Here is a 24,876-nt window from a genome sequence, read left to right as displayed (position 1 = left end):
ATTGTTGCACAAAATAAAGGATTACCCAAAAGTATTCGATTGAAATGATTTTAGTGTAGTAAAAGTATTTTCCTCTATGCTAATGCTTGAGTAAAACACAGCTTTTGATGAAGACAGCAGCCGTGATCACGTTATCCAGAGACGTTCTTCAAAATTAAAATCTTTATTGGAAAATATTCCAAAGCCGTTAAGTCATCTCATGACTGAACAAAAATAGCCATTTATCTTTTAAAAAAAAAAGCCCCAAGATGGTTCCAAAATGCACTGACAGCTTGAGACAAAATATACATTGCAGTAATTATTTCTTGCATTTACTATTTGACCTGTTAATAAATTAGATTGTGAACAAAACAATTTTATACATAGATTTTTCTCCATATATGCAAGCAAAAGTAATCACTACTCACCTGCCGTTTCTAAAAACTAATTGTGAAAGCTTGTGACAAACATTTCTCTGACCAGTTGTTGCAGTGCATCGTCCAACATCAACACCCTCCCCCCCAAAAAAAAACATACCAAAAAAAAGCAAAACACCATAATGAATAACAGTAGAAACAATGGTAGCAATACAATACTAATTATGATAATGACAGGGTAACTTTTTTTATAAAGCAACACTGATAAAAGTAGGTATTATAATGGACCAACTATCAACAAAATATACAAATTACATTCCTTCACGGTTTCAGAACAGAGGGCCCATGTAAGGAGGACGTTTATAACTGAGCAAGAGGACAGAGTCCCCTCATAAGAGAAACAGAAAAGAAAACTCTTGTCTACAGGAGTAGTTCTATTATTATTGTTCAACAGCAAGAAGTTGAAAGCTGGTAGTCATTATGTTGCCTTCAACATCATTCTTTAGTAATTTGAGATCCAGGAACAGGAGCCAAAACTAAAGGAGGACCCACTCATGTAAATCCATGATGCATGTAAAAGTTAGTATGGTTTGGGAAGTATCACATGCTAGAATAAATCCTGGAGTCCATCCACATATTATGTCTATTGTACATAGTGAAGAGCTCAGGTCAGTTGAGCAGAGTCACTGTGAAAAGGATTCACATCTAGCCTCCAAACCTTGAAGAAACATTGAGCGTGTCCATAGGCAGCATGTTCTCTTTCAAGAGTTATGGCTGTGTGGACACATGATGCCAAGCCTCGCACGCAGTGAACCTCGCCGCTCCACGATTCACCCACTGTGACTGTGGTCCGGTCCTGCAGCTTGTCCAAACAGCTCAAACAAATCCATTGCAGAGACTTGATAGCAACAAAGAGAGTGACACTCTGGGACGTCGCCAGAGCTCAACGTTGTAGTGGCTTTGATACTGAAAATAATCAACTTACAGGAAATCAAATGATTAAAACCATCATGATTAAAAACGGAACTCAAAAAGATGCAACGTGTAAAGAAATAGCGGAGATGAGTCTGTTTTCCCCCCCATGTCAAATGTCCACCTCCCTGTAGAAGTGGACGGTGCCAAGATGGGGATGGATTTGTCCGCTCAGTGGAGCACGGCGCCCCCAACAGGCTGATTCAGTAATAGAGGCCTTTTGATGAAGAGGGCATTGGGAGTTTTAGCTTCTTCTGTGGTTCTATTCCTCTTCTGAGATCATTTACACTCCCTGTGCAGACTTTCCCGCTTACAAAACAACACAATTCAGTCGAGGCAAATTCCTTTAACGATCCACAACATCACAGTCTTCCCGTCATTCAGACCTGTAGAGTCCGTTTTACAGATGTTGGTCAGAGCTATGTACAGATAGGGGGATATTTGTGAGCGAGTGGTGGTTGGTTCACTGAGGCCGAGGTTCTCCATGCACTCGGAAGCGGTACATGCAGGTGTATTCTGGATGACCCCAGTTAGACAGCACCCGCACCTCGATGATCTGGAAGGCCCGGTCATTCTGCTCCTGAAAGAGCACAGGGTGAATATTTGCAGACAACAAACAGATGTGTGAGAAGGAGCTTCTTCAGTTACCATAACAGGAAAGCTTTGCAGTGACTCCCCGTCTTCCTCGTACGTGTAGTGTCCCAGCAGCTTCCCTTCTTCCTGGTACTCGTCATCTAGACCCTGTACGAAAAAACAAACCGCTGAAATGCGCACGCATCAACCGGGTGCAGTTGTAAGCGCTCTCTTTTGCTGCGTGTCTTACTAGAACAGTGAAGTCGCGCGGGGCGCTGGTGATGTTTCCGGTCGGCGACATGGCCCTGGGGATGTGCTCCATGCAGAAGGATGTAGGCAGGATCCTCAGGGACAAGCGGATCACCAGATAACCCTGAGAGCCTTTGAATGCCCAGCAGTTACCAGGGTACACATCAGGCTGGGGAAAGGAAGCGAGAGGAGAAATGCCTGCATAAGTTCCATTATAGGAGCCAGCACGAGGTTTCCATCTCAAAAGTTTTATTTCACACCAAAGATTCAACAACGACAATAATTTAGTATTCCTATTGTTTATCAACCAAAGAAGAACCACACTTACATACCAAAAAGGCCACAAAAGGTTCCGTTTTATAACATTAGTGTCCAAATAAACATTTAAAAAGCTTTAACAGATTGTAATCATTCCACCTGTTAAGAAGGGCTATTAAAAGACCCAAGTAGTAAGAAAGGCAGTTTCAAAGTTGACTTGGGCTCCTGACTTTTGTTTTGAGACCGAAGTGGAGCATTGGGAACTAGTTCTTTAACTATGTTTACATAATCAGACATGCATCGTTTCTCTCTGGTGGGGCTCACCTGGATGACGACGCGGGGCGACTGGGAGAAGTACCAGAGCGGCAGGCCGAACAGACTCATGAGGGCCGTCTTGGTCTCATATGTCTCAGAGCAGCGAGTGCTGAGGATGCTGCCACCTTAGCAAACAATTTAACCAAATAACCATTAATATGCATAATGAGGATTCTAGAGTTTGAAATGTTGGAAGTTGAGGGTCAATCATCCTGTAAGGTTTCCGTAATCATTTGTTCCTGCCTCAGTGGCATAACAGTAACGCATACACTCCAGGGTGTTTAAACCATCATCTAGTAACGTTGGTAATTAGATATGTTAGAATGTCTCCAATTAATCTCATTGTTGTTGTGATTCATCCCATGTTATAATATATTTCAGGTCAGACTGCAGAAGTTAGTTTGATAATCAAATAATTTCCTGGGGAAACAACAGACATACAATTGGTTGTGCAGATGCTTATGGTGGTCTTAATTAATATGATGTAAAAGCTTAAACAAAAACAGAACCTAGCAATAAACCACATCCGTTAACAAATACCAGGTAAAATGTCTTCAAAGATTTTTGGAAGCCAAGCGCGTGTAGAGTTAGACGCAACGTGTTGGGAAACGGAAATAAGCTCCCCGGCTTAGAAGAAGCCAGGAGGGGCTGTGATTATATGGGTGTGTCTGAACCACTAGAACACCAGGACGCTGTAATGCCCGCGCACGCTGCGAAGCCACTCTCTCATGTAGGTCAACAGAGTGCTCAGTAACACGCCTCACAATGGAGCCTGAGCTTTTGCTGTTAATACCTTGTCGTCCTCTAGCCCGACTAATACCTGTGCAAACATTACATAAGAGAATCACATCAGAGCACAGTGCATCCAGCTGACACAGCCACCCATCACAGTACAGACCGCAGTGGACAGGCACTGATATCGATGAGAGGCTTCTCGCTTACCTCCAGACTCCAGGGCGTAGTCCACCAGGCCTGTTCGATCCTGGGAGTAGAGCCTCAAAGCGTTTTGGACGATCAACTTTACTTGCTTGAATAGAGAAAACATCACACGAGTTCAAAAATGAAATATGTGCCTCAAACACATTGCAAACACACATTTGAACAGAGCTCAGCACAGCGATGCTGCTGTAGTCGTGTATGCTCATTACCTCTTCCGTCAGTCCCTCAGCAGCAGCGGCGTGTTGGACGGTTCCGGTTACAGTCTTAACGATGGTCTGGGCTTGGGACTCGGCCTCACCCAGGGTTTGAGCCCGGTTAAGCTCCAGCTGCTGGGACACGTTTCTCAGGATGCTCAGCTCCATTGAGGACAGGGAAGCGTGCAGGTCAGGTGTGGTCACGTAGCGCTGGGACAGCCAGAGGATCAAAGACTCGGGCACCACTCCCGGCTCACCGCTGCCGAAGAACAGGGCCTGCAACTCCTTACGCACCTGGGAGGAGACCTGGGCGGAGACCTGGGCGGAGATCTTTGAAAAGGATACACAGGAATCTAATGAATACACAGGAATACACAAGTGAATCACAGCAAAACAGGAGTCAATATTTGTGTTACTTACCGTCTCCTGTAGTGTGTCCAGCTGCTCACACTTGCCCTTACATCCCACCACACCCTGCAGGTCCTGTCTGATCCCAGCCAGCTCTAACTCAAGTCTCTGCACCTCCACTAGCAGAGCATCATGGTCCTCCTGCTTCACACCCACACTGAGTGAACGACAGAATGCACATGTGAGCTTTTGTGATTTTGAATCTCAGAAAGCATGAATTGGGCACAATAAAAAAAGGTTTTGTCATTTTTGTACCTGACAGGAACTGTGGGTGCTGCTGAAGTGATCTCTCTTTCTCTTTCTTGCTTCTTGTGTTCATGTTGCTGCTGATGCTGCTGCTTCTGTTGCACCTCCTAAAGCAAATGTCACGTATATGGATTACTGAAAACGTCACAGGGACATTTCCCATAGCACACACTTTCACTTGATATTTGATGCAGCACAGTAGATACCCGGCAGACACAACCAGGTCTGCCTCCATATCCGTCCTTCCCTGTCCGAGCTCGTCATGACATTATTTTGGTCTTTTCAACATTGTCGTCTCTATGGTTGTGGCATGTTTCCCGTAACCTCAAGCTATTTATATAAATAAGAGTTATTTGTGGAGATGCAGCAATCAATTGCCTGCAGATAGGAAACCTGCTGGTTTTGTGTTGATCAGCTGAGACCGGTGACTGCCAGGTTCGTTTTCCATGCAAAAAGGTTGACATTGTTTTTTGGAATGATGGTAAAAAATAAAAATAATAGTGTACAGATTTGCAATCTACTAAAGTTAAAGCTCCTGGAAAGGAAATCAGAATCGGCCACAAAATCAGTGCATCTCTAGTTGGATTACTGCATGTATGTTCCCTGTTAATGTTTAACATTTGTCTACTATTACATTCTGTACTTTATCCTGGATTAGCATCTTGTGCTTTTAATGATTTATCTACTGAGTGCTGCTTCTATTTACAGACCCTATAATAAAACAATAATACCTTTACACAAGACTGGCAAGTGGCTGTTTAGTGTGTAGATGTGTTATTTTAGTTAGAAATGAGTAAATCTGCTGAAAGTACCTCAGTCATGGCAGCCAGAGCATTGAGCTGCAGCTCTAAATCTGCCAGCCGTGTTGCCTGACCTGCTTGCTGCTGTTTCTGCTGCTCTGCACTCTGCAATGAGCACGGATGAAGAGAGAAAGATTGAGTTACACTGACACTAAATAAAAATGCATGTCAACACTTATCTTCATCTCTTTACCTGTGCTCGGTCGGCGTTCTCCAGCTCCAGCTCTCCCCTCAACACCCCGAGTCTCTGCTCCAGCAGGGTCGACACCCACAGTCCCAGGCTTTCCCTGTCGGTCTGAGTGTGGAGCGTCTCCCTCAGGCTGCTGTAGAGACCCAAAACATCCCCGTGCCGCTGCTGCTGCCTCTGGTCGCCCTGCTGGACCTGCTCCCACAGCAGGGTCAGTTGGCGCTCCACACGCTCCAATCTCTCCAAGTCCACACTTGAGACCACCACAGGGGGAAGAGACGGCTGAGGAAGAGATAGTGGGCTTGGTTATAAGAAGAAAAAAAAACATGAATTGGTGACTGCTACGCAACAGCTTGGCATTTCACCGAACACACAATATTTGGATTGATCTCTAAAATACCCACTATCTGTGCACAATTAAGGTTAGGGCAAAATAACTGTGGTTATTGAAACTTATCTAAGGTTTAACATGCTTGAACTGTAATAGGGCCGGGCACTACACAGGTTCCTTACGGTAGGAATTTTTCACACTGTCATACCGGTGCAGAGCCGTAACAATTGTTGTTCCTCCTCGACAGGGAGCAAAATGTATCGTTAGCCACTCATCGCCAATGCACTTGGAGCTACTTGTGGTGTATTGAGATAAAGTCGTGTTTATAACTTCATAAGAACAATTAATAACCCACAACTAATGCTTTTTAACAAGGTGAAACACCACAACACCGGTGAACGGTGAACACTTGTTCAGGGGAAAATACCGCCAGAATCATACAAAATACCGTGATATGAATTATTGGCCGTACCGCCCAGCCCTAAACGGTAACACAAACAATGTATACACACACGCACAGACTCCATCAGTAACTAACAGTTATACAGAGTAATTTGTTGTTTCATCCTGGTATCTTACTGGTGCCTGTGAGACCGGGGAGGCTGGGGTGACCTCCACTGGAGTTTCTGCTGCAGGGACGGAGGCAGGATATGGAGCAGGAACCGGCACCAAGTTAGACAGGAGGGTGAAGGGAGATGCAGGACGCCACTCGGTTAGGTTTATGGCTGGGAGGTAGGCGAGCAGGACGGCGGTGGACGGACCCCACAACCAGAGAGCTGCAAAAAGACAAAGAATGGGAAGGTTAACCCACACTCATCTGCTGGTTGGTCACTCCTACTGCACAAGTGTTGGAACATGTACATACAGATGGTCTACTTAGGAATTAACATTAAAGGACTACAAATCAGGATTCAATTGTGGAGTAGCTCACCAGACAATCAAAAATGTGTTTTGCTGCTGTTCAAGTATTTGAGAGGAATGCTGAAGCCGTTTGGAGTAACTCCAAGCAGCCACTCCACCAGCAGAAAGGCTGACCTGAATTGGATTCTGGAGTTGCAGCACACTCTGGGGATGTGTGCTGGTAAGGACGTCTCCTGCCTCTCTACAGGCTGACCCTTTTCTGTATGCGCTCACCAAATGGTTCAAACCAGCTAATAATGATGAAAAACCGTCTTATAAACTCACCAAGGAGGAGGAAAAGGAGCAAAAGGAGCAGTAGGAGCCTCCAGAGTTTGGGAAGACATCTGAAACACAGCGGTTAGACACATGAGTGACCGGGGTGCGCGCTGTAAATAAAGAAAATGTAAAAAGACAACGACCCGTATGAATCAAAGCGGTCCAAATGCCTAAGAGTGATACAGACGCTGCTCCTTTGTCTCCTATCTCTTTTTAAAAATGGGTTATTGTGCAGATTGTCCATTTTAAACATTTTAGCCGTTGTTCGTCACGATGGGGCAGAGGACACAACATAATGTAAAAGTATAAAGATCATACGTTGAATTATACACACGGTTAATAAAGGGAGAAAGTGCGTTTACCGCGTCAGAAAGAAAACGTTGAGGAGCGACATCAGAGACACCAGCTGGTACCATCCTGTGGCAAGAAACCACACAAGTCCCCTGACTGCCTTCACTGGGCAGATTGAATAAATACAAAAAACACAAAGATCAGGAATTAGAACACAGCGGTCTATGTTAAGAACAAAAGAAGCAGAGAAGACGCATTTTTCTAAGGGGATGAGACCTGAGTAACACCAACCTGGAGCTGCCAAGAGCATCCAGCATAACGAAAGGAGCCTCTGCACCACTCTTCCAACTCCTGATCCCAACGCTTGGCCTGCTTTCGCCACACAGTGACCTGGCTGGAAGAGAAAGTGACCTGGAAGACAACAACACAGGTCAACGATTACTTGCAGCAGGAGTGGTTTAAGACTCCAGAGATGTTATTGACCCATCAGTAATGTAACAGTATATGTAGAGGCGGTCATCAACATGAATGAGGTGCTGGTTAACCTGTGTAAGCTACGGCGCTCCACAGTCCCGCCAACAGGCGTCGACACCTGGAGGAGTGTGTGAGGAGGACGGTGTGTGTCTCTGAATGCTGCTTCCCTTTACAGTCATCGCCTGTGTGCGCCGGGATGATGGATAGCAGACAAACAGAATACACAAAAAATAAAAGGATGTGTAAATGGATGGAATCAAGCAAAAAAAACAAAAACATTCTGCAAATAGTCCAAGCAACACAAATACAAAATAATTAAGCAACATTAAATCATGTTTATGAAGTAAAAAGGAAATGGGGCCACAAAAATACATGTTGCACAATATGCAATGTACTGCATATGATAATAACATAGAAAGCTAAACATACAAATATATATAAGCACAATTTTTCTGTGATCCCAAATTCTGAGCGAGGATGCATTGCTTTGGTAGGGTCTGTTATTTTTCTTCATTATCAATGTTTGATCAATGTTTTTTTTATACTTGTGAAGTGGAGGGAAAGGGTCACTACTTGTAATTTTCTGACGCAAGAAGGTAAGACAAACCCAGGGATAAGGTTTCATTAATGTCAAATTAATATCATTAATATTAAGGTAAAAATTGGTCCACCGAAACAAATTTGGATGATAAAGCTGATTGAAAGAGGAGCATCTGCGGGTCAACAGGCTGCTGAATGGTTAAAGCAGTTCACACGACCTTTGCTCACTGGTTCCATCACGGGTCACGCATATAATTAACTCTGTCAATCAGCGATTCCAAAAAGAAAATACCAAGTAGAGGAGGAAGGCAAAAAATGTGTGTTTGGTTTGCTTACACAGGGAACCATTGAGTTTGAGATGTGATGCATCTTCAGTCCTCAGATCCTTGACATTCATGCTTCCACAGAAACTGGAGTGAGCTGCAAAAATGAAAAACACATTTACTTAAGAACCACATTGCGTGAGAAATAGAGACGGAAAAGAAGAAGAGTCACATGTCACCAATGCTTGATGTCATCACGAAGAAGAGGAGAATGTGTGTGCATGCAAAATGGGGGTACATGTTTACAACTGTTAGAAACAAGAATAAAGAGTTTTTCTTGCAGCCAGGAAAGAAACAAATTAAATCTGCAGTATACTAGAAATAAACATTGGACAAATTGCAGTTGAGTCATCAAATAGTTAGTTGGGGGGTCTCTTTAGCTCAGTGTATTCATGAAAGTGTACATTTGACATACGATTGTTTTGTCCAATTTTTTTTTCTAGTCCAGTTTTTATTTACTTTTCTTTCAGAAACAGAAAGCAACAGTGCGACAGTAAAGGCTGGATTTACTGAGAAAGAAAGAGGTTATAAAGAGATCCCTCAAAGTCAAATTCCACTAAATATTTATCCTATGAGGCTTCTTACTCCTTAAAGAAGGAAGGGAAGAGCTGAGAAAGGAGAGAAATAGTGACAAAGTTTATAATAAAAGAGCAGCAGGAGAGGTCAGGGGCTCTGATCCTTAACCCCTGCCCTTCGTAGTTACGGCTGGTACCTTGTCCTTCATAGCCATTAGCCCTGTAGCCCACCATCCTGTGAAGAGTGGTCTGCTTAAATATCCACAGTTGGGACAGACTGGAGGACAGGGATTGTCTCATTGAGTCCGAAAACGATGCAAGGACACCTGGCGGCACACCGGACCCACACAACCACTGTTAGTCAAAACGCACAGTTGACGCATTGCTATAGTAACAAGGATGCACAAAGAAAGAAATGGTGATAAGAAGTCTGGGAGAAAAACGACATGACGCTATGGAAAGCCTGGTGAGAGGAAAGGCAATAAGGTTACATTAGGCCATACAACTGCAACTCAGGAAAAATCGCCACTGCAAGAGACAGAAGAAAAATATAGAAAACTATATATTATGGGTGAAGAGAAGAACAAACTCTCTTGATTGCGTACCTTTTCCTGGAGGGCTCTTGGCCCGTGAACCCAGCCAGAGCACATTGGTGAAGAGCAGGGTGACTAAGGACACTATGGGGGCCAGGGCTCGCTTGCTGTAGTGCACACACGTGTTAGACACAGACACCAGGACACCTGGAGAGAGACGCCACTACCGATTACATTCTCATCATCGCGACGCACCGACCATTTCACTTTCCAGCTCCAGTAAATTGTCAGAATATGAGGGAAGAACTCATTTTAAATACGACCGTTCACCCGACAACGGTTTCTTACCGGTCTTTTTCCTTTGACTCCTGTCTCTGGAGTATATGCTTGTGAAAGGGGACGAGGTGGAGGAAGAGAAGAGGCCTTCCGAGGAAGCTCCTGCTGCCTTAGATGATAACGATGATGATGAAGACTGTGTAATAGGGGAGTCGGTCTTCTGAGAGTGGAAAGAGCAGTCGTTGCAGATGTATCCATTGACTGAGTCGTGGGATTTTGATGCGCTGGCGCCGCCGTTGAGCTTTGACGACCGGTGGTCGTTGCTGGAGTTACTCCCTGCGAGACAGAGGGAATGTTTGGATCTATTGTTTCTTGCCCATGAAGATCAACGGCTTAATGTTATCTCATGATATACCACAAGCTTGAGTTATTACTTTGTAGATAGAATCAAGAATCACTAATGTTAGGTCACCGAAGGTAGACAGCCCAATGATAACCTGAATGTGTGATACCTGATGTGTGATTCTGGCTCAAGGAATCACTTAGAGAAACTCTCTTGAATAGCCGAGACCCTTTAAATAATGCTAATTAAAACCCAGCATAATTTGCACAATTTACTTGTGTAAAGTTAAATGGTATATCCTGCAAGATGCAATGAAATTAAAACATGCTCAAAAAACGTCTAGATTTTGCCGACGTGTGACAGCTAATTTGTGAGGAAATCCATATTTTCATCCACTGACCCCAGTGTCCATCCACAGTAGTAGAAGTGGTGGTTGTGGTGACGGTGCGTTGTCTCAGGTGGGACTGGTCCAGGGTGGAGGTGAGCAAAGAGCCATCAGACGCTGTGTTGCCTTCATGGATGATGCTGCTGCTGCTGCTGTTGTTGATCGGGGTATTTGCGGCTGAAAAGGAGAGGGTTTTCCTCGGCGTGGCGGCTTGGCTCAAGGGTAAAGACAGTGAGGTGGAACTGGACTGCTGTTTTTTACTGCGCAGCGACCTGGAACAGTAGGACATGAAGAAGAGGTGTGAGTTTCGCTGCATGGAAACCAGTATGGCGGAGGGGTCCGTCCCAAGAGACACACTCGTAGTCTTGAGCACTTAAAGATTACATCCATAATAATGCGTTTCTGTTTTGGGACAGGGTTTTAAAAGCGATCTGATGACTATTTTACACTGCATGCTGGTGCAAGCAGGAAGCAGGTTGCTTGGTTACAGTACAATACTTTGAAGCAATATAGAACTCTCTATTAATAAAACATTGGCTTGCACTGAAATCATTTGTGTGTATTCTCACCGTGTCTCTCTCCTTGTGCTGGTGTAGCTGCTGCTGTGGCTCTGGGAGAAATCAGCCAGGGTCTCATTGCCGTGGTGACCGGCACCCGCCTGCAGACGCAGGCTCCGCCGTGACATCCTCGGCGACTCGTACACGGCAGCGATCTGGTGCTCCTTCTCAAAATCTAACGCCGCTGTGGAGTAGCTGGAGCTGAGAGAGAGGGGAGGGGCGGGAGAGGTGGAGCGGGAAAGTTAGAAAGTCTCCTCGGAGGCAACAGACAGACCTTGAACAACTCCAACCTCAAAACAATACAGGGATATCCTGCCCTCTTCCCAACTTGTATGCCATCTTCAGAGAGGCTTTCATCTAAAAAAATAAAAATAAACAGAATGCAGGAACAGACCGTGCGGGTACAGAGCTGGGATGCGGTCTGTCCCTACAACTGGCAGTGCGCCGAGAAGGAAGTGACTCACTCAAGGAAGGGAGGGAGGGAGGGATAAAAAAAGACAAATAGGCACAGTGGGTTTCCGAAAGTAAAATTGAAGAAGAAGAAGAAAACGCCACAGAAACACCCACAAGTATGCGAGTAGGCTGAACAAGTTGTACTACACTCCCAACAATAGAACGCCAGCAGTTAGAGGAAACGGACCGTGAGCGTTGTAAGTTTTGCGTTTGCCATGCGCCGTGCGGCTGTGACTCACACGGCCACACCCACTTGGGGCGGGAGGCAAGCAGAGTCACGGCCAACGTTTAGACACAGGCACCAGGGAGAGAGTTGCAAAATTCAGCAGAACCATAATGCAAATCAATTCATGTAGTCGCTCTTAGCTGGTGCAAATAAACAAACAAAGCCAAAAACTACGACTAGTCCCTCGTCCTCCATTGTGGTAAAGCAGATACAATTTTAGAGGCAAAATAAACCCTATTTTTTTATATTGATTTGAGTACAGTGATAACTTACAATACTTGTGCGGTACACAAGCTGCCCTCTGTAGACTGTGTACACTCCTCAGCATGTGGCTCAACTAGGTCAGGCAGAAATACTCCACTGACATGCAGAGGAGGGTGGATGGAAAGGAGGGGCGAGCACTTGGCTGAATGACATAGAACAAACTTCCTGTTAGACGCTCAAAGAGGAGGGACCAAGAGGAGGGACCTTCTCTGAATAAACAACAGCTGTTTGGTTTAAGGGTACAAGCACAGAGGTGAGTACGTCAAAACATAGTCGTGCAACAGGATCAACTACGCTGAATATCAACAGTAAGTTACATGTATGTGAACAATACAGTGGAATCTTTCCCTCTGGCGTTTAAGGATTACACCCTTAGAGCCAATTATGAGCTTTCACCTTCACGCCTCCTGCTGCAACTGACTTTTCTCTGAATACCTCACCAGTTAGCCAGCTTCTGTACCTCGAGGAGGATATGTCTGTGTGCGAAACACCAGACCTCCTGACACAGTCTCACACCTACAGAAAGAACATCAAGCAGAGCGAGCATCCCTACATGTACCCAGTAGCCTGATGACGGATGGTTACACTCTGCCAATAATACAGGAACAATAAGCCATTAAGTAGAGACCCAAAGTCACTGTGGCTTCCTGCCGTAAAGAACACGGGACCCTGGAGGACACACTCTCGGTGTAGGTGGACACCAGGTGGGCCGGATCTCCAAAGAACCATCATCTTTCCATCACGTCATCACTGCTCGACCGATTCAAATTTGGCATTCAAATCATGGCAGATAGCAGATTTGCTTTGAGCGCAGGGTTTCAGAAGAAAACTAAATTCCATCCAGTGGGCCACATGACTTGGATGTGGCCCATCCAAGGCGATGTAGCCTACAGTCAAGAGCGGGTGTTAGTTCAACTTTTTCTACCCTGCCAATCGTGGTCACATAGATCTGTATCTACGCAACCACTACAAATCTATCGGCGTGCGTCTCCACGTGGTGCCGGCATTCACACGGTCCTTCAACATAATAAAACAACGAGTGGAAGATCCCAGCCCGTCTCATCAAAAGCTGGAAGCAATGTTCAATTAGTTAGCAAACTCTTTTCAAAACTTCTGGGTATCCGAATTGATCTGTGCTGCTCTCGTCTCTTCCGGGCGGCTCACGCGGCCCACATCACTGGTAAAAATAAAGACGGATGCTGTGCTCTCAGAAATGAGAGGAAAAAGACACAGATAAAGACACAGACTAACAGTGTCGAGAGAAAAAAAAAAACGCATCCTGGAGTCTCTCCTTACATAACACTAAAGCTTTGATACGCTTCCCACACTCGTGGGCACAGCCAGCTTTCTTACAACACAACTACACAGAGCATCAGATTACATGGCATTCTACATATTAGTAGCTTTAGTTGTATGTACTACTACCACATAACATTATGCACAGTGCATGAGCATGGAGACTCAAGGTTGGTGGGGATCAGCGGCCTGATACCAGGCACAATTGTTGACTCATTTACAATCTTCAGTCTGACATTGTCTCCACTCCAATCAGTTTCCATTGACAATGGAGGGTTTGACTTTAGCTGGCCGATCACTCGAGACCAGCGTATCTGCCTGAGTTCTACAGGTGCTGTGTGGCCATAACATCATACTGCAAACAAGCGGGGGAAAAACTCCTGAAACATGTATTAAATCCTATTTGTGCTTAATAATATGTTCTAGTTCCGTTGTCAGATTACTTCAAGATGCACAATAGATCAGATCTTTCAGTGGGCTCGGGACGGGATGATTTATCCAGGTTTAAACGCACCATGAGGAATGTGATTGCATCCTGAAGAGTGTATCTGCATAGGACGGAAGCACCACTACTTCACCGTCTGCCCTTTATCGGGTTTGTTATGGAACAGTCGGGCTCACAGCAGCAGCAAAAACAGGCTTGACAGAATTTATTTTGGATCAAACCACAAAGACACAAAGTTTCTCCTTGACAAAGAAGACATGGTGAGTCTACACCTCCTGTACCATGTTTGTTCACTTCCACCTACCCACCTTCTGTCAGATTTGCATAGTCGATGCTAATAAAAGAAGGATCACACATCACAGAGCACAAAGAATGGACACAATGAGACATCCGGTCCACATGCAAAGGACAATGCATATGATCTTTACCCTCTACGAAGCAGATGTGCTTTGCATTGGAACAGATGACATTCTGGACCTGAATATGTAATCATAACGACTCTGCATATTGTCTTAATATTTGTCAGGGACGATTCATTATTTGGTAAATAAAATGTCTTCCTAAGATCCTGACGTCTCCTTATCGCTTGTTTTGTCAAAAGAATAACTTGATATGAACAAACACTAACAAAATAATAATAAAAAAACATGAAATAGTGTCAACATAAGATCACCTTTCTGCTAACAACAAACCGAGAAACTGATCTTATAATAGGACCTGATCTGGCGCTCTGGGATTAAAGAGACTTACAGAGAGTTCAAATAGTAACACACATGCACCAAAATACCAAACTACAATCAAACAAATACAGACACATTTTTTGTTGTTTATCTCAATTTACAAAAGTCAGAAAGCCTGTAGACTCACACACAAGAAAAAGAAAAAAAAAAGTTTTCACAAGGGCCGTTTGTTTACGAATGACATTTTTGGAGCAAAAACCTCCTCCATTAGTTTGTTAGCCGTTAGTGTCAACTATATTTCTCTGGTGAGACCACTCAAGAGATTCGTGTCGGAGATCAATTAACAGACCAATACGACATTTTATGGCTGGAAATGTTAACAGCCTTTAGTAAAGGAGTCAGACATCAAATATGTGACACTCATAAAACAACACTTACCCAATCTTAGCTACATAAACAAATATCGACAAGTCTTCATGGGTTCGATTACTGCCAGCACCATTTTAGAGACTATGGATGCTGAAATTTGGCTGAAGTAAACAGTATGTTGTCAGCCTTTCCCAACAATTTATTTTAATCTCCTCCCGTCTATTGGGATTATGGTGTGTTTACCAAACTTATTCTGCACTCATTTTCCCCACTTAAATTCATCTGGGGTAAATACCAAATTAGACACAAACGCAGCCCACTTTCCCCCCGCGCTTCCTCAAAGGCTGAGAGAGAACCTTCTCCCCGGAGGCGGCGAGGCTTATATTTACCAGAGACCGGGAGTCTGTGTCTATCGAGCAAAGAGCCGTCACATTTCCATCCAACTGTCTCTGGGTGGGTAGAATTTGGCAGCGTGATTAGGATTGTTCCAGCCCACCCTCATGTTCCCTCCCACGGAAACCACTTTGCCTCCGCCCACTCCCTCCCTCCCTCTTCCCCCCCCCCCCCCATGGTGTCCTTCGCTCGCCATGTTTCAGCACTATAGTGTGCGGTTTCATGTTGCTGTGGTTGTCAAGGAGACCACTTCAAACAGCTGCCTGGCTCAAGAGAGGCCGATCAGTAGCAGAGGCTGGACACGTTAACACGTGTCAAACTTTCGCCTTTCAGAATTTGTCATGGAGCAGTTCATTAAACTAGTGACGGTTTGAAATGTTAAAGAAATGTCCGTGGAGTCCTGAGTTTGGCCAAAATTAGCGACAATGGCACAGTCCGGCTCCAGCTGCTGTTATTTACTTGCCGTTAGACGAGTGAATGCATGAACTGAAATGACACTCCGAACAGATGTCACAACAACTGTGCTCGTCCCACTGGCACCTCGGACCCTCGTGTTCTAGAGCCGGATACAGCAAAGAGAAAGCTCCAACAACGGGATTTCACCTGCTCTCTCAGGTGTATGCAAACTGCTTTGAAAAGTAACACTTTCATTAACAGTCTTAATAGAAAAGGCATTTTTAACCAGATTTTAAAGCAAACATATTCTGTTTGCACTTCAACTGTTTTCGGGGGAGGAGAACTTGAGACAGTTGGTTCTCTCTCATATAATGTTTTACAGTTTTACAGCACAGCGATAGACTGCGGCTCCTCCCAGACGACCACATGCACAATCAGACTATCAGTGCTCCTGCTAACCGATGTCAAGATTCAGCTGCCACTTGTGGGGGGAAAAGAACAGGCCGATCCCTCTGACCCACTTCCACCGTCATAAAATATGAATGATGTGTTTGAGTGCGCACGCACGCACACACACACACGCGCACACGCACACACACACACACACAGTGTGTCTGTCCGTCAACCTAGAGTTTAAACATCTAGATGCTGAATGACAGAATGTAACCAGAAACCATTGTACCACTTTCTATCTGGGATGCAAATTAGAAAGATCCATTGACGGAGTAACCTTCAGAATCGATATGTTCTCCCTGTGGTCCTCAGAGGCCAAACCATCTTCAAATCTTCTATAGGACGCAGATAATGATCAAACAACAGGATTGTAATTTCTGTAATTGAAAACACTAAAGCCCTCCAGTAAGGAGGAGAGTGAGAGCAATTGTGAGAAAGTGAGGAGAGAAGCCTCCCAATTTACTACTAAAATGCCCTTTGGGTTATAAGTCTATTCCTCACTGTATTTACAATGTCAGTTAAATGAACGTGTTTGTTGGTCCGAGTTGTAACAGTCCCTGGCATGAAAGCGGATACGTGACTGGGTGGTCGCCTCTCACTGACCCGGGCCATTCAATGGCACAAACCGTGTCACTGTCCTTTTGAGTTTTGGCAACAGATGGGCCAACGGGTTCGGTCACCTGACTCTGTCAGTTTCTGAGGGCCACAGAAGCACACAGACGCTAACGTCTAAACAGACTCTAAAGGGTTGATATTTCTGAATTTTGTAAGAAAAATAAGAAAAAAAAGGCAAATCTAGCATCTCCTGTCCAACTGTGCTGCTATTTACTTAGAGGTTGAGATAAAGACTTCTGTTGATTTACATTTCCTTGAGTTTGTTTCTCGATAGCAGAGAATTGTCAGGCGCTCGGCTGCAGCACACAGGCTGTTCAAAAGCACAGATCTATCAGCAGGTCAAGAAGCATAAACTATTAGTCTAATCCTGGGATCAGGGCCACGTTAGTACTGTGTGGTTCAGTAATAGCTTCTCGCGTTCAAAAGGAACATGATTAGCTTATTTCAGCTTTTCAGTCAACCTTGCCGGTTCCAGCCGGGCGGCCAACAAGCTTTTGAACATCCACATGGCTTCGCCTCTGTCCAGAGTCTGACTCACTACACTACTTTCACATAGCTGGTATGTGCTTAGTGTGCCAGAAAAGCTGACCTGAAATCACGAGGATGTCATTTAGGGTTTCTTTTGGCAATTATGTCATTGTATAACATACCAGCTATTAAACGTATTGACAGGCAAAGGCACGGAATGCTACTAAAACAAAAATACTATTGACAATATTATTATTACACCTTAAAAGAGACTGAGGTCTGAATTTCTTTTGCTGGGCAGGAAACTTTGCTGTGCAAAGCACACCTGGAAATCTGATGGGGTCGTACCCTCGTTTTAAATCACGTGAGACCTCCACTCCCAAAAGTCGTGCCATAACTCTTCAGAAAGAGAGTTAAGTATGGGGAAAGGTTATATTTTATTACTCGCCTTACACACCCTTTCTATGTTGTGGCAAGGCAACTGCATTCCTCCACGTGCACAGACCGAGCACACCCACGGTACGAGCTATGACAGGGAGCCCAAGAAACAATGCATGAACCGAGTGCACAAAACTTGACTTTCTCAAGAGCTGAAATTGGCACCTTAAATCTACATTAAAAGTAAAAAGAAACATAAGTGCATGCTATGTTTGCACCCAGTACAACATCCTCAAATTCCCACTAAGCAAAAACACACACCGACTGACTCATGAGACTGAGTCATCAAAACCACAGGATTTGTTTGAGAGAAAAAAATGAAAAAAAAGAAATCAAGGCGCTGACTTCCAAAACCAAGTTTTAAGGTGGACGGAGCTCAGTAGCAATACATTTAGAGACAAATGTATGGAATACAGCGGCTGGTTTAAATTCAGAGTTTGTTCTACCTGGATTCCCAAATGATATTCAGGGTGGAGTTGAAATGCCAACGGCCGGACGGTTTGAGGCGGCGCTGAAGTCTCACCTGAGGGAGTAGGTGTAGCCGGTGTTTTCGGGAGCACACTGTGGCGGCGTGTATGTGTGCAGTTGGGAAAAATCCATGGTCATTCTTCTTTGTTTAAGCTGCAAGAATCAGGATGCAAGGGACAGCACTCTTTAAGCCAAATCAGACACGGCCGAGGGGGATAACAACAAGCACAAACAAACCGACACAGACACACACACCACACACTCACTGGAACGAATGCACTGACTCGTTCAGCCGGTTTCTTGAATAAAATGCAGCTACGCTGAAGAGCTCCAAATCTGCCACTGTGTCTAAACACACGCACACGTTAAATACATTACAGCACTGGCAAATCCCCTGCCTCTTCCCAAATCAATTCTAGCGCTGTTCCCTGGGTTCCTCTCCCAACTATCGCAACCACTCCGCTACCGCTGCGCTGTGCAACCGCGTCAGAAAGCCCCTAATGAGGGCTGCTGGACATTCCTTTTCCTCAGGAGCACAACAACAACGCTACTGTGGGTCGAACAGTGGACGGGCATTGGCAGACCTCTTCCCGCATGTTGGCTCTGGCCGGCTGTCGATGACGAAGCCGCAATGAATGACTCGTCTCTTCTCCTCCGGACGGCACCCGACAGAAAAGGCTGAGGACTCCTCACCGGGACAGATACTTCCACGGCGACTGCTCGGCTGAGCTCCACGCGCAGAATGAGCGGTATTATGAAACCAAGTGAAACGGCACGGGGTGGGGCTGGGTTTTAGGCAACGGGCGGGAAACAACTGCTCTGAGGGCTTCTCATAGAGATACTGGCATTACGGAAAAAAGCCACGCAAATACCGTTTCCATAATGCTGCCAGTTTATTGGGGCCCCTTGTTAAAACTAATGCAGCACAATATAACAGGGCTGCAATAACGTTGTTACAAAGGTAGGATTTAATGAAGGACTGTTGTATTAGACTAGATTAGTAATTTAAGTTGTACCTAAACTGACAATAAACTGGATATCATCTGCCAAAACTATAGCATATCCAGGGAAAACTTAGATGACTTAACAATACAAGATGTTTTAACCCTTGCTCTATCCAACATACTTATTATGATAACGGTTTGGCCTTATTGATTCAGCATTTCTGATAATAACAAACTGGGTCGCTGCAAACAAGTGACCAAAATGTACAAATATCCTGAGCGAGCGGGTAACATCTGATAATGCAGAAACAAGGCTACAGATAAAACAGATGGCTTTTCCATAAAACCCTCCTCCAAATTCTCAACCCGTAATCTTAATCATGTTTCAAATCTGCATCCAAGTCGGATAAACAGAAACAAATACCCAAAAGCCAAAGGGACTGCTTTAATTCAGCGAGGATTAGTTTTATTTTGACTCTGGTGCAATGAATCACGTTGCCAGCGCTTAATGTGGGCCCTCCAAAATTAGCAGACAGCAGACAGCTCCTACAGAACCGAACACAAGGGACAAGGACGGTGCCAGACTGGTGTTATTAATGAAAAAGCAATATTCGTTTTTATTCTTAGCATGTGACTAAATCCTCACAGAAATGTGCAATTTACCAGTTGGGCTGATAACAACATCTGCAGACAGGTTCAGCAATAACAGTGCATGCATTCACCCAACACACACACACAAACAGTGCTACGCACGGACACCTGTCCCACAGCTCTGCACGTCCTCCTCCCGCGTCCGTTTTTGCGCCTTTACGTAAACTACGAGTGGCGTGAGAAGTCCAGCTTGTGTCAAAGAAAAAGTGTTTCAGACGGGCGACGTTTGAAAGCAGAACCGTGGGATTATTAATAAGGCCAAATGGCGTAGAAGCCCCGTTACATTACTCGCATTGCCCCGCTGCTAAATTTAGACGCCATGTATTTGGGCAACGCGACATCACCGCCCTCCAGACTACTGCCCCGAGGGATCTATTTACTGTTATTAGTCAAACGGCGAACTCTTAAGGACATCCTCGAGACATAAGTTACTTATTGTCTGCTAACGTCTCATGCGCGTACCGATCACACAACAACAACAACAAGGCCGGAGACCGCGTTAGTTGTGGGTAAAAGGAGCTCAGGACAACGTCAATGTGGCTGAGACGAAATGGGACTCATTCGCGGCACAGAATGGCAGCGGGATTAACGCATGGGATGATGTAGACGCACGTCAACTTGCCCGCGTGGTTAATCCATGTATGTTATCGTTCTTTTAGAAGAGCGCGATGCCAAAGAGGAGGAAAAGATCCGCGCATTTACAATCGCGGAAGATGCGCAAACTCCCGGCAGCATCCCGAGGGCCGCGACGCGGGAGACGCTCTGCTGCCGCCGATCCGAGAAATGGGTATTTCTCTGGGATAAAAACAAAAACACACACTAAAAAAAAAAACTTTGCTAGCGACGTGAGAGTGTTATGCTAGTGCACCACAAGCAGATTTCCAAAATGGCTTCCCGGCCGTAACAAAGCCGGACGGATCGCTGATCCTCCCACTCGCGGGCTCTCCGCTGCCGGCCAGCGCGCACACTGGGAATCTATTGGAGGAGGAGGAGAGCAGCGCGCTGCAGCTGGAGCCCCGAGAGGCATCGCACCCCTGGAGGAGTTTCCAGGCTTAAAGAGGAGGCCGTTGTATCGCTTCTGACACCCGAAACAAGCGCAGAAGATATTCTCCTTTGTTATGTACTGGCAGTAGTTCAATTAGCCTACCAGCCATTGTTGTATGACTGTTATTGTCATAATGTAGTATTTGACAGTGCCTACAACTATACAGTTCCACCTATGAAACTAGAACCTCAATTTGCCTTTAAGGCCACAGATGAGTTTCAATAAACTCCCCCCTAGTTCCCAAACCACTAAGAATATGGCATACAAGCATACTTAATGGTGGGATTTGATCAAGAGACAGTCAACTAATGCACAATACGTTATAACAATACTCTCTCTACAATGACAACTGTATTTAAATCTTAAAATTAGTATATATTGTGTTATATTGCTTAAATTACGAGACGAGAAAGTGTTGACCTGAAGATTTCTTTGGGTTGAGGCATGATTAGTAAAGGGTGCATTATTAAAAACAAATAATTCAATAAGAAGCTGAATTAGTTTAGCTGGTGAAAGCCTGAAACATTTGCAAAAGAGAATATTTTCCATGAAAATGTTAAGTGTGAATCAAAAGACAAAGCCTTACCAATAACCACACAGCGATTTCCGTTGTCCCTGATTAGAACTCAGGTAGGAGTTGTTGTTTTATATGCATTAAGTCATCAAGTAATCTTAATAAAAAGCTTAAAAAACACACAGTTCTTCAAATCTCCAAATGATCTTGCTGCAGGCAACAGTAACTATAATAAAAAATGTCAGGCCCTTGAATGCTCTGCAATTGAACAGTAGTGTTGATTTTTGGACTGAATATAATTTCAGTGAAATTTAGCTGGTAGGTGTACTTTTAATCTCTCCAGTCAAAGCAGACCATTTTCCGCGGAGCGCCATCTGCTGGACAGCAGTATGTACATCGTGATGGACTTTGACCAGCTCTTGTTAGTTATCTGCCAAAGGGTAAACAACAGGGTGGTTCTACTGCCTATGGTCACTTTTTGCAGTATACTTTTATGGCTATAAGGAGATGGATGAGCCAGAAGGGCAAAGTACAATCGGCATTGTTATGTCAAAGTAGTGTTGTACTGTTGCATACATGGGCAGCAATACAGATAAAAAGGATGAGATTTGAGGCCTAGTTAAATGAACGGCTTTGACACAGATCCAAGCTTCATGGGGAAATGTTTTCATGAACAATTTCACAAGACAACAAGGTTAACATAACTGTTCGGTCATAAGTTTTAAATAAAGCATTCGTCTGAATAATGGCCCGTAACTGCAGCTGTAACATGTAACATAACTAAGTTATGCCAAGACAAATTCCTTGTATGTTTGACATATTTTGGCTATTAAATGTTTCCTGATTCCTGATTCCTGATTATGTTGTTATGTAAGTATGAAGTTGCAAACAAAAGTAACGTTAAAGGCAAAACGTACCTAAAACTCAGTGAGTAAATGTAGGTACTTTCAAACTATGATAATATCCCCCTTTCTTCCAGCCATGACTTGACTGGAGAAGCCTCGGAGCGGGGAATCCTCTTTTCTTTAACAAACAAAAGCAGTTTAGTTCAAAAGGAGAGATAGACGTATAATATGCCAGAAGCTCATATTACTGCCGCGGAGGAGTACTTGAACGCAGCACATTGCCTCGTATGGAATCGCTGCAAACGTGATTAACCTCAAGACAATTCAGCAAGCCTTACCATTATTTCATAGTGAAAAACGTTTAAGGAGTCCGAGTCCGTACACAAACCGTCCAGTGACCAATACATTAGCCCAACTTAACCCCCTGCGACAGAATCGCTTCTAGGGTCACGCAAAACCAAAGGCGAGTCAGTTTCTGGCTTCTACGTGTGGCTCTTTTGTTTACAGTTAATAGGCTGCAGACACAAACAATACGAAGATATATCTTTATCGATTGTTTTTTTAGGGGGGGGGGGTTACAACACGGAGTCCCCCCCCCCCCCCCCCAAAAAAAAACAGAGCACGAGAGACAAAAAAGGTAGAGGGTACTATCTGCTAATCTGGGACTGAAGCTAACGTTAGGTTGTAACGTTAGCGTCCCCTGACAGTTCGGGATAGCACGTGGGGTGATAATTGACATAATTGTCAATAAAGAAGTTTGACTACTCACGTAGACCCTGGCGACTGTCAAATGTGTTTATGCTGAAGTTATTACAAAGGTGACATCCGGCGAGCCAGAGCTCCTCGAGTAGTTGCACACTTGCTCCCCTGAAATGAGGACCTCATTCCAACGTTCGCTTTTCCCGCACACGGTCATATTTTCCGTTGCGACGCAACGTCACACGAGAAAATCCTTACATGGTAGAAATGACCATATAAGGGATGTGACGTCAAACGACCTCCCAATGATGGACACTGACTTTCAAAATAAAACAGCACTGCTTAGTGTTGTTAGTTTTTAGTGGGGTTTTTTAATGAATTCATTTAAAAACTAAAGACGACTACAGCTACTATTGCCATAAAAAATTAAGATAGCCATCCACTACCCACTATCGTTTTTATAATGAATACGGAAGAAGAAGAAGAAGAAGAAGAAGAAGAAGAAGAAGAAGAAGAAGAAGAAGAAGAAGAAGAAGAAGAAGAAGAAGAAGAAGAAGAAGAAGAAGAAGAAGAAGAAGAAGAAGAATCTAAATATATTTTAACTTGTTTCTAATTGGAAGCTTAGCAGAGAACATGTTTTAGGAACATATTAACCAAGATATGAATAATATTTATTCACACTACTGAATAAACTAATATCTTGACTTCATTGAAATTCAGCTCATTAGGTGCACATAGTAGCGACATATCTCAATGCTGGAACACTCCAATCAATTATCAGTACTCTGTTTACTAATATTTTTGTAGTAAAATATCTAAAATAAAATCAGATGTTGCTATGAATATTTGCCTTTAACCCTTTTCCCTGATCCTATTTCTAAAGATATAATGTGTATTTTGAGTGCACAGTAAGACCCCAGTGCAGGAATGTCTATGAGCAGCCAGAGAAAACCTGAAAAACTGGTACCCAGTCATCTGTGGAATGATGGTGATTTGACATAACTTAGTCTAAAGCTAAAAGGACTTCAGTTGATTCTAAAGTCTGAAGTTGTTTTAGATCATTTAAGTTACTTTTTCAGTTTAGGCACATGGCATTTGGTTGAGAACAAACACTGGACTGTCAGACATTTCTTTACATTTCCTTGTTTATATGTCAGTGATGAACTGCTTAACACTCTTATTGTTTAGCGAATATCCTTCCATCAGATACTCATCCTTTATCTTTGCTTTTAATTATTACAATTATTTGATGTTTGGTAATCACAATTTATTGCCTTTAAACAGGCACAAAAAGTACCAAGTGAAGACACTGAAAAGCTGCCAGCTTCTAAATCCACGTCGGTCAGTGGCTACACCCTGATCACCGACTCTCCTGGACTTCCTAGAGACCCTGGACTTCAGACAAATCAACAGCCATGCTCTGAGATTCCCATCCTTAATGGCGGCGAAGGAAGTGATGACGGAGAGGGAAGAGAAAAGTGAGGAGGAAGAGTAGGAAGACGAGGAGGATATTAGTTTGGACAGTCTTCTTAAGAGATCAAGGGAGTATGTGAAGAGAGAGCAGAGAACATGTTTTAGGAACATATTAACCAATATATGAATAATATTGATTCACAGTACTGAAGAAAATAAACTAATATCATGACTTCATTGAAATTCAGCTCATTAGGTGCACATAGTAGCGACATATCTCAATGCTAGAACACTCCAATCAATTATCAGTACTCTGTTTACTAATATTTTTGTATTAAAATTTCTCAAAATAATTCAGATGTTGCTTTGAATATTTGCCTTTAACCCTTTTCCCTGATCCTATAGCTAAAGATATAATGTGTATTTTGAATGCACAGTACTGTCAGACCCCAGTGCAGGAATGTCTATGAGCAGCTGGAGAAAACCTGAAAAACTGGAACCCAGTCATCTGTGGAATGATGGTGATTTGACATGACTCCTTCAACATTGTGTTAAAGTGA

The 24,876-nt window shown here is 44.0% G+C and overlaps 1 protein-coding gene across 16 annotated transcripts; it reads right to left on the bottom strand.

Annotated features, from left to right (window-relative positions):
* Positions 1 to 147: 147 nt before the first annotated feature.
* sun1b (Sad1 and UNC84 domain containing 1b) lies at positions 148 to 23,214 on the bottom strand. 16 transcript variants are annotated; one of them, XM_078083803.1, is made up of 23 exons: positions 22,974 to 23,159; positions 18,261 to 18,358; positions 11,254 to 11,442; positions 10,700 to 10,956; positions 10,029 to 10,292; positions 9,753 to 9,887; positions 9,345 to 9,473; positions 8,646 to 8,729; positions 7,841 to 7,951; positions 7,587 to 7,706; positions 7,367 to 7,460; positions 7,014 to 7,072; positions 6,408 to 6,604; positions 5,504 to 5,779; positions 5,323 to 5,415; positions 4,520 to 4,617; positions 4,277 to 4,421; positions 3,872 to 4,186; positions 3,666 to 3,750; positions 2,733 to 2,848; positions 2,152 to 2,319; positions 1,977 to 2,069; positions 148 to 1,908 (listed from the first exon to the last, which is right to left on the bottom strand). In XM_078083803.1, the coding sequence occupies exons 2-23, from the start codon at positions 18,341 to 18,343 to the stop codon at positions 1,792 to 1,794; spliced, it is 3,228 nt and encodes a 1,075-aa protein (XP_077939929.1). In that variant the 5' UTR covers positions 18,344 to 18,358; positions 22,974 to 23,159; the 3' UTR covers positions 148 to 1,791. The 16 variants fall into 16 exon arrangements, with proteins under 16 accessions (XP_077939929.1, XP_040045911.2, XP_040045915.2 ...); XM_040189977.2 differs by lacking the exon at positions 22,974 to 23,159 and adding an exon at positions 20,423 to 20,936; XM_040189981.2 differs by lacking the exon at positions 22,974 to 23,159 and adding an exon at positions 20,413 to 20,753.
* Positions 23,215 to 24,876: the final 1,662 nt, after the last annotated feature.

Source organism: Gasterosteus aculeatus, chromosome 11 (assembly GCF_964276395.1).
Source record: "Gasterosteus aculeatus chromosome 11, fGasAcu3.hap1.1, whole genome shotgun sequence".
Lineage (NCBI taxonomy): Eukaryota > Metazoa > Chordata > Actinopteri > Perciformes > Gasterosteidae > Gasterosteus > Gasterosteus aculeatus.
Note: the sequence above shows the minus strand (reverse complement) of the source record. Positions and strands in the feature narration are given on the sequence as shown.

Excerpts from the sequence above, each read along its gene's own strand:
- sun1b (XM_040189975.2), bottom strand. Across the intron at positions 9,474-9,752 it reads CAAGAGCCCTCCAGGAAAAG|GTGTCCTTGCATCGTTTTCG; the intron begins GTACGCAATCAA and ends GTGTGCCGCCAG. Across the intron at positions 2,320-2,732 it reads CGCCCCGCGTCGTCATCCAG|CCTGATGTGTACCCTGGTAA; the intron begins GTGAGCCCCACC and ends TCCTTTCCCCAG.